Source organism: Impatiens glandulifera, chromosome 5, assembly GCF_907164915.1.
Source record: "Impatiens glandulifera chromosome 5, dImpGla2.1, whole genome shotgun sequence".
NCBI classification, from domain to species: domain Eukaryota; kingdom Viridiplantae; phylum Streptophyta; class Magnoliopsida; order Ericales; family Balsaminaceae; genus Impatiens; species Impatiens glandulifera.
In genome coordinates, this window is record NC_061866.1 from 49,897,019 (window position 1) to 49,911,161 (window position 14,143).

Below are 14,143 nucleotides of genomic sequence, written 5' to 3' on the forward strand. Positions count from 1 at the left end.
CTGGTAATGTTTCATTTCAGAATTAGATGATGCCAGTTTTCAGATTTTAGATTATTAAATTTCAATTTGGTTTATGTGATCTTATATAATTACTAGTTACATGCTTAAAATTAGACATTGATCTCATCTTTAATATTGTATTGATGATAAAGATGTTTTGTAGATGACATAATTTTAGAGTACCAAGTTGTTTTAAGCATAGAGAAATAGAATTAGAAAATAAATTATCCTATAAACAGTGGCTTTAATCATAATCCCTTAGATTGCATTTAGGAGGGTTTTTAAGGAAATGTAATTTTTTTTTTGGTAAAAATATTTAAAAGGGTATTAATATAATAATATTTTTTTATTTTTAAATAAAGAGTATTTTAATAATTTGGTAATGAATGGATGAAAAGATAATAGTAAAATTATGTTTGATTAAGTTGTAAGTCCAACATTTATACTTATTTATTTATCTATATTTTATCCAAAGTTTATTCAATTAAGCTTTTACTTCTCTCTCTATATTTTTTTTCAAATATAGCTCTCTATGTAAGGTTCTAAAAAGTGAAATAAGGGTTTTTAAGGAACAAGTTTTTAATGGATTTCTCACTTTCCAATTATAAATCCTCCTTTTTTCTAGTAATGACTCAAGGGTTTGTCATCAAATATGGGAAATGATTCATCAAATAATTGGTTTTTGTCATCACTTATACCTTGTTTGATCTTGGGCTTTTATAAAAATATTCTTCATCAAATTATCTATTATTTCAACCATCAAGTTACTTGATATATTAAATAAATATCAAAATACATTTATTTTACTAAAATTATGAAAGGGTTTTAGTAATTTAATCTAAATCTTAAGAAACTTATTTTTTTCATTAATTTTTTTTATAACCTTAAAAAACACACATCAAACAAAGGTCTAGATAAGGTCAAACATAACCATTAAGTTCAAACTTAGTCTTGGGCCTGGACTACATTTGTCTTTTTTTTGGGTAGCCCAGAATTCTTTTAAGCAATGGGCTACATTTAACATATTAAAATATTACTTTTTTTAAATGTTAGAAATGAAATTAATGTATTTTAATTGAATCCGTGATATTTCATCTCAACAAATCTTCAACCTTTTAGTGGGAGTGGGGGTAGAAACACATTACATTCCGTTTTGTTCTATTCACATGTACTTTATTACAAAAAAAATCCTTTATTCACATACATTTTCCAAAAATAAATATGGCAGATGTGTCCACACAAGATGTGTCAACACAATCAAACGAAGACAACTATAAAAAAAAAAAAAGTTATTTAAAAATATTTATTATCATACAATATTTACAAAACATGCTAATAGTTGAACCCGCACTTGGATTGTGATTTGGGCAAGATAAGTTTTAAGTAACTTATAATATATATATATATATAGATACAATACAACAACTTAGTGTTATAAACCCATTTCAAATTTTATTTGTAAAGTGTAGAACATCTGTTAATCCACACACAAGTCACCTATCCTGGTAAAACATTTAAACCATGCCAAAAAAACAAATTAATAAAAATTAAGACATAGAATATCAATCATAAGATAAGAACATATATAGAACATCCACATATCTCTCAAAAACTACAAATCAAACATGAAACATGTTCCTATCTTGAACCCTAATATAGGTTAATTATAGGATTATAAAATCCTACTCAAAATAAACCTATTAAGATATGAGATGTAAACCCATAACCTAAAAAAACTAATAATTAATTTTGAAAGTATAAAAGTTTTCATTATTCAACTAATAATGATATTTCTCTACTAATTAATCATGCAATTAGTTGAGATAATCCATCCTTCCTCGTCTATCAGTCAGTCAGTCAGTCAATCAATCCCTCTCTGTTTAATTTACTCTATATAAAAAAGCTTTAATTAGTGCAATAATTGATCACGTGTATTACGTACAATTAAAGTCATTAAAAAACCTAATCAAATAATTTAACAAGTTAACAACCATAAAGACCATTTTATTGCATATGGGTCCCTAAGTCCTAGCTAGCTAACCATGCTATATATATATATCTAGCTTAGCTGCTGATTGATCATTTTACACGATTCTGGCTTTCAATATGTAACTAATTAATTAACCAAACCAACCCATAAATGTATTTAATTCAATCAAATCCATGTTTAACCTTAAATTAACAAAGTCTATACATATATCTTTTCAGGAATGCTAGCTAGCTAATTAATGACGTCCAAGGATAATCTTCTCCAATTTTGTTAATTAATTTTATCTAGAATTTTCTTACGTCTATATCTATCCAATCTTTTCATAACTGCCTATCTACCTACAATAATCTTATATAAACAAAATTACACAATTATATATATATTTTTTTTAAGTATAATACTTGTTATTTCACTTACCCATTAAAAAAAATTAATAAAATTTATGATCAAGAAGATTAAAAAGACCGCCGAGTCGAAGGAGTTGATATTGATGTCTTCATGACAATTAAGAATAATACAACTTACTTAATTAATCGGATTGTTTGTTTCTTAAGACTCTTCATTCAAACCAAACTAAACCATTGAATATATATAGTTCTAACAAATACTTGTCTATAATTCCCCTTCTAGAAACTAAGTAATCGAGAAGACCCGATTTCATTCATCACAAGCCAACATCGAAACATACCATGCAATTGCATAACAACTATAGACAATTCTTGTTTTAAGAAAAATTAGGTGCATATACTAATTTTACAATGAAAAAAATAAAAAAAAATCAATGAGCATATTTATTAGAATATTTATTCTGTCCTAGTTTGGCAATCTAATTTCTGTCATGGATCCAACTAGTACAACTAAAACAAACGTCAATGAAAAGATTTAATTGTACAAAATATATAGAGTAATAGAATTTAGAATAAAGCTTGACAAATAAACATTAGTACAACAATTGATTGGTAGGCCAATTTGTGGAATATATATACATAAATACACAACTTTTACCTGTTTTGTTTTTGTCTCTATAAAGGATTATAAATAACAATAATAATACATATATAGATTGATCAAGAACATGGACGGACGGCCAAGATATTCTCATCTTCTTCTTCAACTATATTACACACATATTAATTTTAAGCAAACCATCTCCACTCTTTTTTTTTTTCTTTTTTTTTTCCTTTTCCTTTTTCTGGGTTTTCAAATTTACTATTGAATTATTGATGGGTGAGAATTATTAAGGGGAATAATGATCGGAATCATGGCAGGTTACCTCATGAGTTTCAAGTAACCGGCGGTGGAAGTTGCGATGGCAGCCGCAGGCGGCACAGGCTAGACCGGAGTCGGAGCCATCGTCAGCGGTCGGCATGAATTCACGGCAGCCGTCGAGGGCATATCCTCCGATTCCGGCTGCATGATTCTTTTGGCACTCACCATATCTGACGGTTCTCATGGTAAGTGAGGCTGCTGATGTTGAGTTTCTTGTTGATGTTACGTCGTCGTTTCCTTTCATCCTTGTTGAACGTTTCTTCCTCAGTTCCATTTCCTTGTATCAATTGACAGAGAGAGAGAGAGAGAAGGGAAAAAGAAACCCTAACCCTAGTTTGTGTAGGGAAAGCATATAAATAGGGCAATAAGTTTTTCTCACTAGATTATCCCCCCAAAAAAGTGCTTTTTCCAACTTAATTGTTGACTTTCAATATTATTTTTTATTTCCAAGTTTCAAATTAATTAATTAATTAATTTTATAATTAAGATTTATTCTAATTATTTTAATTATTCGGGGACAATGAAAATTCGAATGTTTAATCAGTGGCGGGCAATTGCGCGTGGGTGATAATTAATGTTGTCTTTTGTTTTTTTATTTTTCTTAATTAATTTAATTCTGTTTTTGGGTACTTAGTGAGTGTCAATGAACTGATTTTCCAACTGCCTAATCAACAATTAAATCAATTAGCTTAATCTAGGATGCTCATGGAATCATAAAACTAAACCTTAATTAGAAATGGACTGATTAACATTAATTAATCAATTAGATTTAGGGCATCTTAAACTAGCTAGCTAGGATTTTAGTCATCTTTTTATTAGTTTATTTGTTGTACGTGGGGGCTACTTAATTAATTAATTAATTAATTATATACATTATAATTATAATTAGTATCTTTAATTTCATTCATAACCTAACATTAGGTGGTGAACCCCACTCGGTTATGCATGCCAATTAAAGTTGTTAATTAATTAGTTGTAATATATAGCTTTATTTTTTTTCTTTTAATATTTTCTTTTGTGGGGTGCTTTGATTCGATGCCAACAACATTTGTCTACCCATGTTTTACGTTAATTTTCACCTAATCACGTGACCACACATGTATACACTTGCTCTCTCATCCTTCTTCTATCCCCTCTTTTTTTGGAAGGGGCGGCAAAGTCTTGTACAATTAAGTGTCATGGAAATTAACCATTTACAACAACTCTCTCTTTTTCTATTTTTTCTCATAATACACTTTTCCTTTTAGATTATATATTTGTGTTAAGGAATATGATAGAACAAACCTATGAAGTGCGAGTTTACTCTTAATGAAGTGAACATATTATGTATATGATAAGATACCAAACACATGACTAGGTATTAGTTGTGAATAGGTTAGAAAAATGTTTGAGGTACGTTTTATATATATATATATGAAATAATTTTATGGTCAATTGAGGCAATCATTTGCTATATTTGATTTTGATTGACCAACATAGTTAGAGACCGATTAAAAAATTAGAGTTATGGTGAGTGAAACTTTTTTATGTGTGGGCATAAAAGAAATGAAGAAAAAATAATGAAATGTAATTAGTGAAAATCAAACTAAAATATGATACAAGAAAATTAGGTCACACTAACCACTAGGCAAGTAACATAACTAATATTTTTTTAAACATTTGAGATATACAAATATTTAATAGATACATATATTTTTGGACTTCAGCCAAATATGTAAATTCGTCTCTGAACATAGCCAAAAATTTAACAGGATTAGTCGGGTTGAAGTTGATAAAAGTCCTAAAATTAGTTTGATTATGAAAGGATTTACTTAATATTGTTTTTCTTTTTAAAGTATATTACATCGAATTTATTAAAATAAACTATACAAAATCAGAAGCAAAACAATTTATTACGAAGCAAATTACTAATAAAAACATTGACATCATGTCTACTCAACTAACATAAACTTAAAAAAACATAAATACAAAAGAAATTTACAAAGTAAATTTACCTTTCTATTAAGATTTTAAAGAGGGTAGAAAAAGGAATAAAGGAATCCAAGAATTGGGCCTTATAAGATGATGCAAGTCTATATAAAAAATTACCGTACCACTAACTCTGAACGTAGGATTAGTGCTGCATAAGGAAATTAAGGAATTTGATTCGGGCCTAAAAGGAAGTGAAAATGAAATATATAAAAGTAGTAAAATGAAAAGTTAGATTTTTCATGAGTATTAGGAAAAAAAACATATAATGATTGATGTTATGTGTATTATAATTCTTTGTATCAAAGTCAAATCATATTTTGTGTTGAAAAGATACTGAAATCTAACTTCATATTAGGAGAAATTATGAAAATTTAAGATTCTTGTAAAGTTTTTGTTATTTCATTGGATTAATGTTATGAATAGTAAAATTTTTGAACGATGACAAATGTATAAAACGGTTGACATTATTCTGCACGTGGGTGTCTTTTAGGTGGGAAGACTTGAAATTATGATAAGAGAACGTGAATTACTCGACTTTGCCACGTAGTAATAGTCTCCAAGTATAGCCTCAATTGTTGGGTTAATATCCCTTCTAAAGTCATGACTTTTATTTTAGGCGTCGCCGAATGACGGATATATGTAGGGTTGGTACTATGTTTATATTCGGTAAAAAAAATATTATTGTTATTTTTTTTATTTTTTTTTTAAATAATTTAGTGTAAAATCTCGATTCGTAACCTAAAAACTTTAGTTATGTTTTTAAATAAATAAAATTATTATATTATATATATCAATCTTTTAATAATAATAATAATAATAATAATGAACAATTGATTGTACTTTTGGACTATTATAGGCTTATAGCTTTTGATTGTTAATTAAAAGTGATATGAGAAAGTCGACATGGATAAGCAATGTTGTCCCTTCTCCCAGGTCAGTCCCTCAACTTTCCTTAATTTTAATCTTTACCTTGTAGTCTCGATTCCTTATTTTTGACCTCTATGTTTCTCTTTTGATCAATTCTACCCATATTATATTCTCTTTTTTTTTTTTTCAAATCTACCCCCGGTTCTTTTTTTAATTCTTCAAGTTTTACCCTTACCTTCTAAAATACATATGCACCTTACCCTCAAACAAAATATTCCTTCTTATACCGCTGATGAAACTTTTGAGGACACAAGAGTTTTGATGGAATTACTATAAATAATATTAGATTTTTTTAAATTATAATTAATTTTAAATTAAAATGTCTTCAATTAAAGTAAGAGATCATCGCTTTACAAAATAATAGTTGTTTTGTCAATTTTTTATTTTATTGAATCCGATAATTTAAGTTATCAAACTCATGGCTGACCTCAAACATCTCCAAAGTTTGAAGGCTTATGCCAAAAAAAAATTATTCTTATTTTTTTTGTTTAACTTATTATTGTTTTTTAATGTTATATATATATATATATATATATATATATATATATATATATATTAAAAGATTAATATTTCTGTAATATACTTAACATAAATATTTTATTGTTAAATATTTTAGTTTAGTAAGTTAAATGGTATAATACTTTCTAGAAGGTCTTAGGTTACTTCTACAGATCTTTCCACAATTTTAATAGGATACATCATCAAAAAGTCGTTGATTTCTAGGTCAAATGGATTGAATTGTATTCTAGCAATAAAATCACGGACGATTAGAAATCAATTCTCCTCATTATGTGGTGGATAATCTGGAAAAAAAGAAATAGAAGTGTTTTCGAATGGAAAGTTATGGATACGAGCGTCTCAAAGGATTTATGTTACACGAGTTCGCCTCAATCTGAAAATGAGGGGCTTGTGCGGGATATGAATTTTTTTTATCTTATTGACATTTAAAATTCTTATGTTGTTTTCTTATTTATTGTTTTCTTTTTTCCTTCCCTTTTGTAACGCTTGAATACATCTTGCATTCTTTTTAATAAAAGTTGACATTTTAAAATAAAAATAAAAAATAAAAGGTCTTAGGTTCAAATCTTACTAAGGGTACTCTTTTTTTTTTAAAAAAAATCTTGAGCATATGCGGCTGAATTGATTTCCTTACCCTAAGGTCGCCCTTACACTTATCAAACTAACCATGAATTTAATATTAGAACTGGAATTAAAATTATATATATTTTTTTTTTATAAAGGTGAGCATTTAGAAACTCATGCATATAAACACATGAAACACCTAATTAAGTGACCTTTACAAACATCTCATGCATGCGCTTGGGTGAGTGGAGCCCCCAACAATTGGAACTCCCATGTCCTAATCACTAAATTATGACTCTCTAATAATTAAGAGGCTTTCAAAGATTTTTATGTCCGATGATCTTAACAGCCATCAGTGTTTGAAATTAAAAAAGAAAAAAAAAACATCACTGTTCTATCGATCTTTATATTCAATCAAACCCACATGAGGTTAGTTTAATTAAAGGCAAATAATTAGTGGGTAAAAACTAAAAACTTCTAATTTTGATTAAAAACATCTACTTGAATTGACAAGAAATTGGTTTAATTAGATAGGACCAAACGGTCCAATAACTGCAACTTTTGACTGGAGACAAATAGTGATGGTGAGGGCCCATAATGGAAGCTGGTAGGGGTGGTAGTGGGGATGGTTTTGAGTAGTTAAGATGGATAATTTGAGTTAGAGAGGAAGATGATTAATTAGTAATGGAAGATGAAAGAGACTTAAAGTGTAATTAATTAATTAATTAGTAATGGATTATGAATATGAATATGATATGATATGAAAGAAGGGGCGGCCTTTTGCATCATACCAACCGATCCCTTTGTTTAACAATTGTGGTTAAGTAGTCTCACTTCACAAAGGAAGAATATGTTTTTGGAAAATAGTGTCCTTTGATTAAGCATCTATTAATTAATTCATTCATTAATTATGCTTCCACAAAGTTGAATGGGAATTTTGACATAACAAATCACCAAAAGAGGGCACTAATGAGCATCTTTCAAATTAAAAGATCAACACACTAAATGTTTAGTTTACTTTGGAAACTAGTTTTTTTAAATTGATTTGATTTTATGCTACTTGGGTGTCATTATTTAAATCAATTGATGCTTTTCCTATCTTTTCTTAATCTTGGATATTTTGTGCCTTATTTGGCTTACCTTTGGGGTTAGGGGCGACGCTGACTCGATTCGAAGACCACGAGATTTGTTATTAGAACGATGTTTGGGATCCAAATGAGGTAATTTTCAAGATAATTAAATTTATTGTGAGATTAATTTAACTAAAGAAGCATGAATGTGTAATATGCATATCTAGAAAAATATTGCAAAAGATATTTTTTTTTATGAAGCAATTTCAATGATAAACTTATATCAAGGAATCCGTTAGTTGCTATCACACATTGCTGAAATGAAACCAAAGCTAACTGAAGAACTTAAAAATGCTAGCAGCAACATAGCGAGTCGAACAACTTTGTTGGGTGCCGATTTTGATGAAAAAAATCTGCATACACGATTAGTTTTTTTATTTATAAGCTTGGTGACAATCTTCTAATTTTATTTTCGTAAATACCAACTATGGTATTCATGATGATACGATAAATTTAAACAATAATATAAATCTCCTTAATTGGCTCAAAGATGTATGAAGTCGTTCTAATATATTAACATTGACTGTGGCAACTACTTTTTGCAAGACATAATGTTGATTTTTGTATAAGTCAATGGCTCTAAACTTTAGAAATTTGTTAATATCATATACAAGTTCTAGCTTCAAATTGAATTTTAATCCTACTTAATATGATAATTACATAAGTAGACATTCCAATTTCAAACTCTGAAAACTTTATAATTTAGACATTATGACAAGAAGAATTGTCTAAAAAATGTTGTCACATGGTTTAAATCATAACCCTCACTATTTAGGATTCTTAATAAAATGAATATTGAACTAAAGAGGATAATAAGCAAACCACCTATCGACCATCGCAAGACATTCCTTAGGCATCGACTCCGGGGCGGTGTGACCTCCTCCCTAACCAAATCCAAAGAATTGATTAGTGCAAATTATAACCTAATAGTCCAAAAAACTCGCTCTTTATCGCAATCAATTATTTTTATGTAAAATCATCTACCTTCAAAGTTGCAAACGTCAAGCGAAATTTGCTATGTTTTGATGCATACTCCTCCATATAGCTACACACACCACCATAACGTTTCAATTAGAAGCAATGTTTATTCATCTTAATGTTTAGAATAAAAAAAAATTCTTCCATCATACCTATAAACAATTTATATATAAAAAAAACATTCAAAACATACCCTGCAACTTGGCCATCTACTAGCCAAGGTTCCCAGTCGTTAATATTGGTTAAGTTAAGAGATCTTATCCAAGTTCGTGTGCCCAAATAAGGCGTAACCATGTCATGATCCCCGCTGAAACCAAATCAAAATATTAATACTCATAAAGAAATAGTCTATTAAGATCAATGCGTAAACTAACACCTGTATATTAAAACACGTAAATTCTTCTTAGTGAGATTTCGATGATAATTCAACGTGCTTTGTAAATCAAACGTGTAATCTAAGCTTGTATTGCACCTCGACCACTCTTTCTTTGTCCCCTGGTCAATGAATCATACATATTTTAATATAAAAAAACATTAGTTATAAAACTTATTATAATTAGGATTGTCAGATAATAATTTGCAAACTTGTAACCTTCTTTTTATATATTAATAAAAAAATAATAGATTTATTGCAAACCTCCCTAACGTGAAGAGCATTTTGTACAGCTTCATCATTAGCCCAAGTATCTGCCATGAGATGGTTATATTCCTGCATATTTTAATAAATTATTATTTAATCTAAATAAACAATTAATAAATAAATAAATTAGCTTACCCTACAGAATTTGTCAGGGGATGGTGTGCTGATTCTTGAAAAAATAAAATCTGATGGCCTCAGCAATGAATTTCCTCTTATTGAGGAAAATGCGTTACAATTTGGTTCCAATATATGTGCTCCCAATATTTTCTTAATGCACTATAAAATCACAGTACGATTATCAGTAAAAATCAAATACGTGACTTTTACTCGTTTAATGAAATAATCATACGACCTTGGTGACGATTTGAAGGTCCAGCTTGCATTTGGTATTGCCAGAGTCCACATGAACATAATCCCCATTGCAACTTTCTTTAACAGACTGAAATAGAATAATTATTTATAAATATTTTGAATTATTTACACAATTAATGGGTAATTAATTAAAGTAAGTAAATAAATGACCTCGTAAATCTCATCAGATATGAGTGACATACGATGAGAAAAAGGAATCACTGAATTTGCATCTTCAAATTCATCTGTTGTTGGATTCCCAAGTAAATAACCCTACAACCAATAAATAATCCTAATTAATTCATTTTAAACTAATATACTTTTATAAACAAAATTATTAATACATAATATGTAACCTTAAGATTGATTCTAGGCTCTTGTTTAACTTCATTACCTACCAAACAAAACATAAAAGATAAATAATCAAACAATATATTTATTAAGTCAATAAAATAAGTTATTTGGTTACGTACCATTCAAAATTTCTTGAAGCAAGAGCGGAACAACCATACCGGAGTAGTCATCCCCGCCTATATACACCGAATTTCTTAGAAACTTTGGATGTTCGGTTAGCCACTGTTACGAAGAAGAAAAAAACCGTCAAGAACCCAATCAATTCGGATATTTGGATCTAGAGTTTGTTTTCTTAATTTCTTGTGATTAATCTTATATACCTTCTTTAGGAAATCACATGTTTGAGATGCTGATATTGCATCATTGATGTTAGAATAGCCCTGCCCACTTATTGAATAGGAGAAACCAGTGCCCACAGGAGCATCTATGAATATAATATTAGCAACCTACAAAATTAAATGAATTGAAAACAAAATTAATTATTGATCCAAAACTAAACCATTATCTCAACTAGTATATGTAAACAATCTTATCAAAAACATTTAAGCATAAATGTATATTTCTAATTAAAAATTGAAAGATAATTAATAATGAAGTGCCACTTATTTAATAAAAATATGTTTTTGAGATAACATAATAAAATAATTTAATCTTAAGCAATCCCATATGAAAGCTCAAACCCAACCACTATCTTTTGTTCATGAACCTAAAAAAATGAACTTTTCACCTGCCTTTGACATTAAAATGTTATGATATATGAATATTTTACCTTAGTCCATGAGTATTGATTCAACAATAACGACGGTAAATCCTCATTATAGGTTGTATAATCAAACGCCAATGGACCTGCAATAAAATTAACTAACCAGAATCATGAAGGGTTCATAAGTTGACGATAAACATGAATTACAAGTAATTTAATGATACCGATTTCATATAAGAGAGACGATAATCCAGAACATCCAGGACCGCCGGCGAGCCATAATAGAAGAGGGTCCGTTTTCGGATTACCCTCGGATTCAATGAAGTAATAGAACAATTGCAAATCATCCTCTAATCCTACTCCCACATACCTAATGTTAATAATAATAATAATAATTAGATAGAAATTAATGTAAATAAGACATATAATTAAACTTAATAAATTACCCAGTCTCAAGCTTAAAAGGAAGTTTTTTTGAATATCCAGGAAGGAAATCAACAAGGGATTGAACTGTTGAAAGAACCGCCAGGATTAAGACTAGAATAAGAAGAAAATAAATTGATCGGACATCCATTTCTCATCGCCGGTTAATTAAATCTGATTGATGCATGCAGATATATAAATATCTTCTTCTTCTTCTTAGGAAAGACCTTTCAAATACTATAAAATTCAATCTTCTAAAGTTTTGGACATGATATATATTAAGATTATATATAGATAGGTCTTAATTAATTAGTCAGAAAATATACTTTTAATTGTTGTTTGCTTGCACGTTCGTTTTTATTATATATATGAACAAGAGAATTGATCATATATCATATTATTAATTAATTAATTAATTAGAATCTGATTCTTCTTTATAATTTACTACTTTGAGCTAAATAGAAGCCTCTCATGAAGTCAAACTTGTAATGAAACAAATTATTTATATTTTCAGTCAAGAAGAAGCCAATATAGATATGTGTTTTAAGAAATAAAGGTTATTTTGGATTTTTTTTAGAATAATTAAGTTAAAACGTCATTTTATTAAAATTTAAATTTAAGTAAGAATATTTTAATATTATGATAAATGAAGTCAATTGATATTTTAATAAAAGTAAGAATATTTTAATATTATTAATCGATAGAAGATGATTTTAAGAAATACAAAATAAATCTTGTAGATAAAAAGTGTAGAAGAACCATAAATGATTCTCATTAATGAAAGAGAAAAAAAGTAAATAGAAAAATACAAGTTTATTTGTTTAACACTTAATGAGTCATTAAGAAGTTTCTTAAATCTTATTTTTATTATTCATTATACAATTAAGTGAAACATGTTTGTGACTTTGTGTACATGTAAATCTAACATTTTAACAAAACTATTAATAATATTGTGTGTGAATCTAACATGTTAATGAATATTTATTTGTTTTAACAAGATAAATATGAATGGAGTTGAATTGAGTAATATGCATTCGGAATTGTCAAAGCCCAATTCAAAATAAATAATTTGTTCTATATTAATTATTTACATATCCCAAGCTTTAAAAAAAATTAGTTATGTTAATTATATAATAGTAACAAAAATTTTATATTACCCAATTCTCTATTTAAATATATTTTTTTCTAAGTCCATCCAAAATTTTAAATTAATATTTTCTTTTATTAATTTTTTTTTTTTTACTTTTAGAGATATCAAATGTTATAGAATTTCAATCTTACACTAATTGAATAATAAAAACATGTATGAATGAAAATTGAAATAATTAGGCTTTGTTCATCGGAATTATTAAAATAATCTAGAGAATGAAAAACAATGATTAATGATGATTTTAAAAAGTAAAAGATATTTTTTTTTATAAAAAAATTTAAAATGTATTGATATAAAAATATAATAATTTAAAATATATAATATTTTAGCATTTTAATTAATGAATTAATTAATTTAATTATATTATATTTTTTTAGGATTATTAGAATAATCCAAAACCAAACAAAACCAGGGACTTGTTTGATGAATGAGTGTTGGAGAATAAAACCCAGTTTTTATCCTTAAACCCAACCCATCACATCATCAATTTAATTAATTTATTTATCTCTTAAAATACCAAAATTATCCCTTACATTGTTTTTAATTATTAAATAAAAATTTAAAGAGATAAAAGGTACTTTGGTCAAAAATAAATAAAAATCATTTTTTTCCCACTTTGACTCAAACAAAAAAAAAAAATTTTAAAAATCCAAACAAAACCAAAAAAACCACTTCCTCTTATACAAGCCAGAGTAGTTAATTTCAATTTTAAAATTCTTATAGTTTGGGGTAAATTATTAACTTTTGGGTGTTGAGTTTGACTAATTTCAAATTTTAAAATTTAACCCATGTGGAGCCTAGGTGACTAGTCTGCAGCAGCAGCCCCTAAGTCTAGTTAGTTACTCTAGTCAACAGCCTCTATGTTACTTTTTTGGATTATTCTCATATATTAAAAAAATATGCTCTCATTTCTTAAAAGAAGAAGTAAAAAAAAACTATTGTTGGAGTGATTATATTAGAATAAAATTGATTTTATCAAAGCATACAAACAATTTTTGGGGTTTGTCAATGGATAAGCCCATGTTATATTTACATTTGTCAATCTTTATAGGAATTAAGACCATTAAATAAGTCCATTAAATTCTTTAACTTGTATATGGGCTGGTAGCCACTAACCAGGCTGAAATTTTATTGGAAATTTATCAAATAAATTTTGGAGGCTAATTTGAAGTTC

General features: G+C 27.7%; 1 protein-coding gene across 1 annotated transcript; it reads right to left on the reverse strand.

Moving 5' to 3' along the window:
* Nucleotides 1-9,130: 9,130 nt before the first annotated feature.
* Nucleotides 9,131-11,970, reverse strand: LOC124939618 (serine carboxypeptidase-like 13). Its single transcript, XM_047480078.1, has 14 exons — nt 11,843-11,970; nt 11,621-11,766; nt 11,463-11,539; nt 11,014-11,139; nt 10,813-10,915; nt 10,696-10,733; nt 10,511-10,612; nt 10,341-10,427; nt 10,124-10,264; nt 9,986-10,057; nt 9,725-9,843; nt 9,542-9,655; nt 9,355-9,415; nt 9,131-9,254 (listed from the first exon to the last, which is right to left on the reverse strand). Exons 1-14 carry the CDS (start codon nt 11,968-11,970, stop codon nt 9,171-9,173), a joined length of 1,398 nt encoding a protein of 465 aa, XP_047336034.1. The 3' UTR covers nt 9,131-9,170.
* Between the last annotated feature and the right edge of the window lie 2,173 nt (nt 11,971-14,143).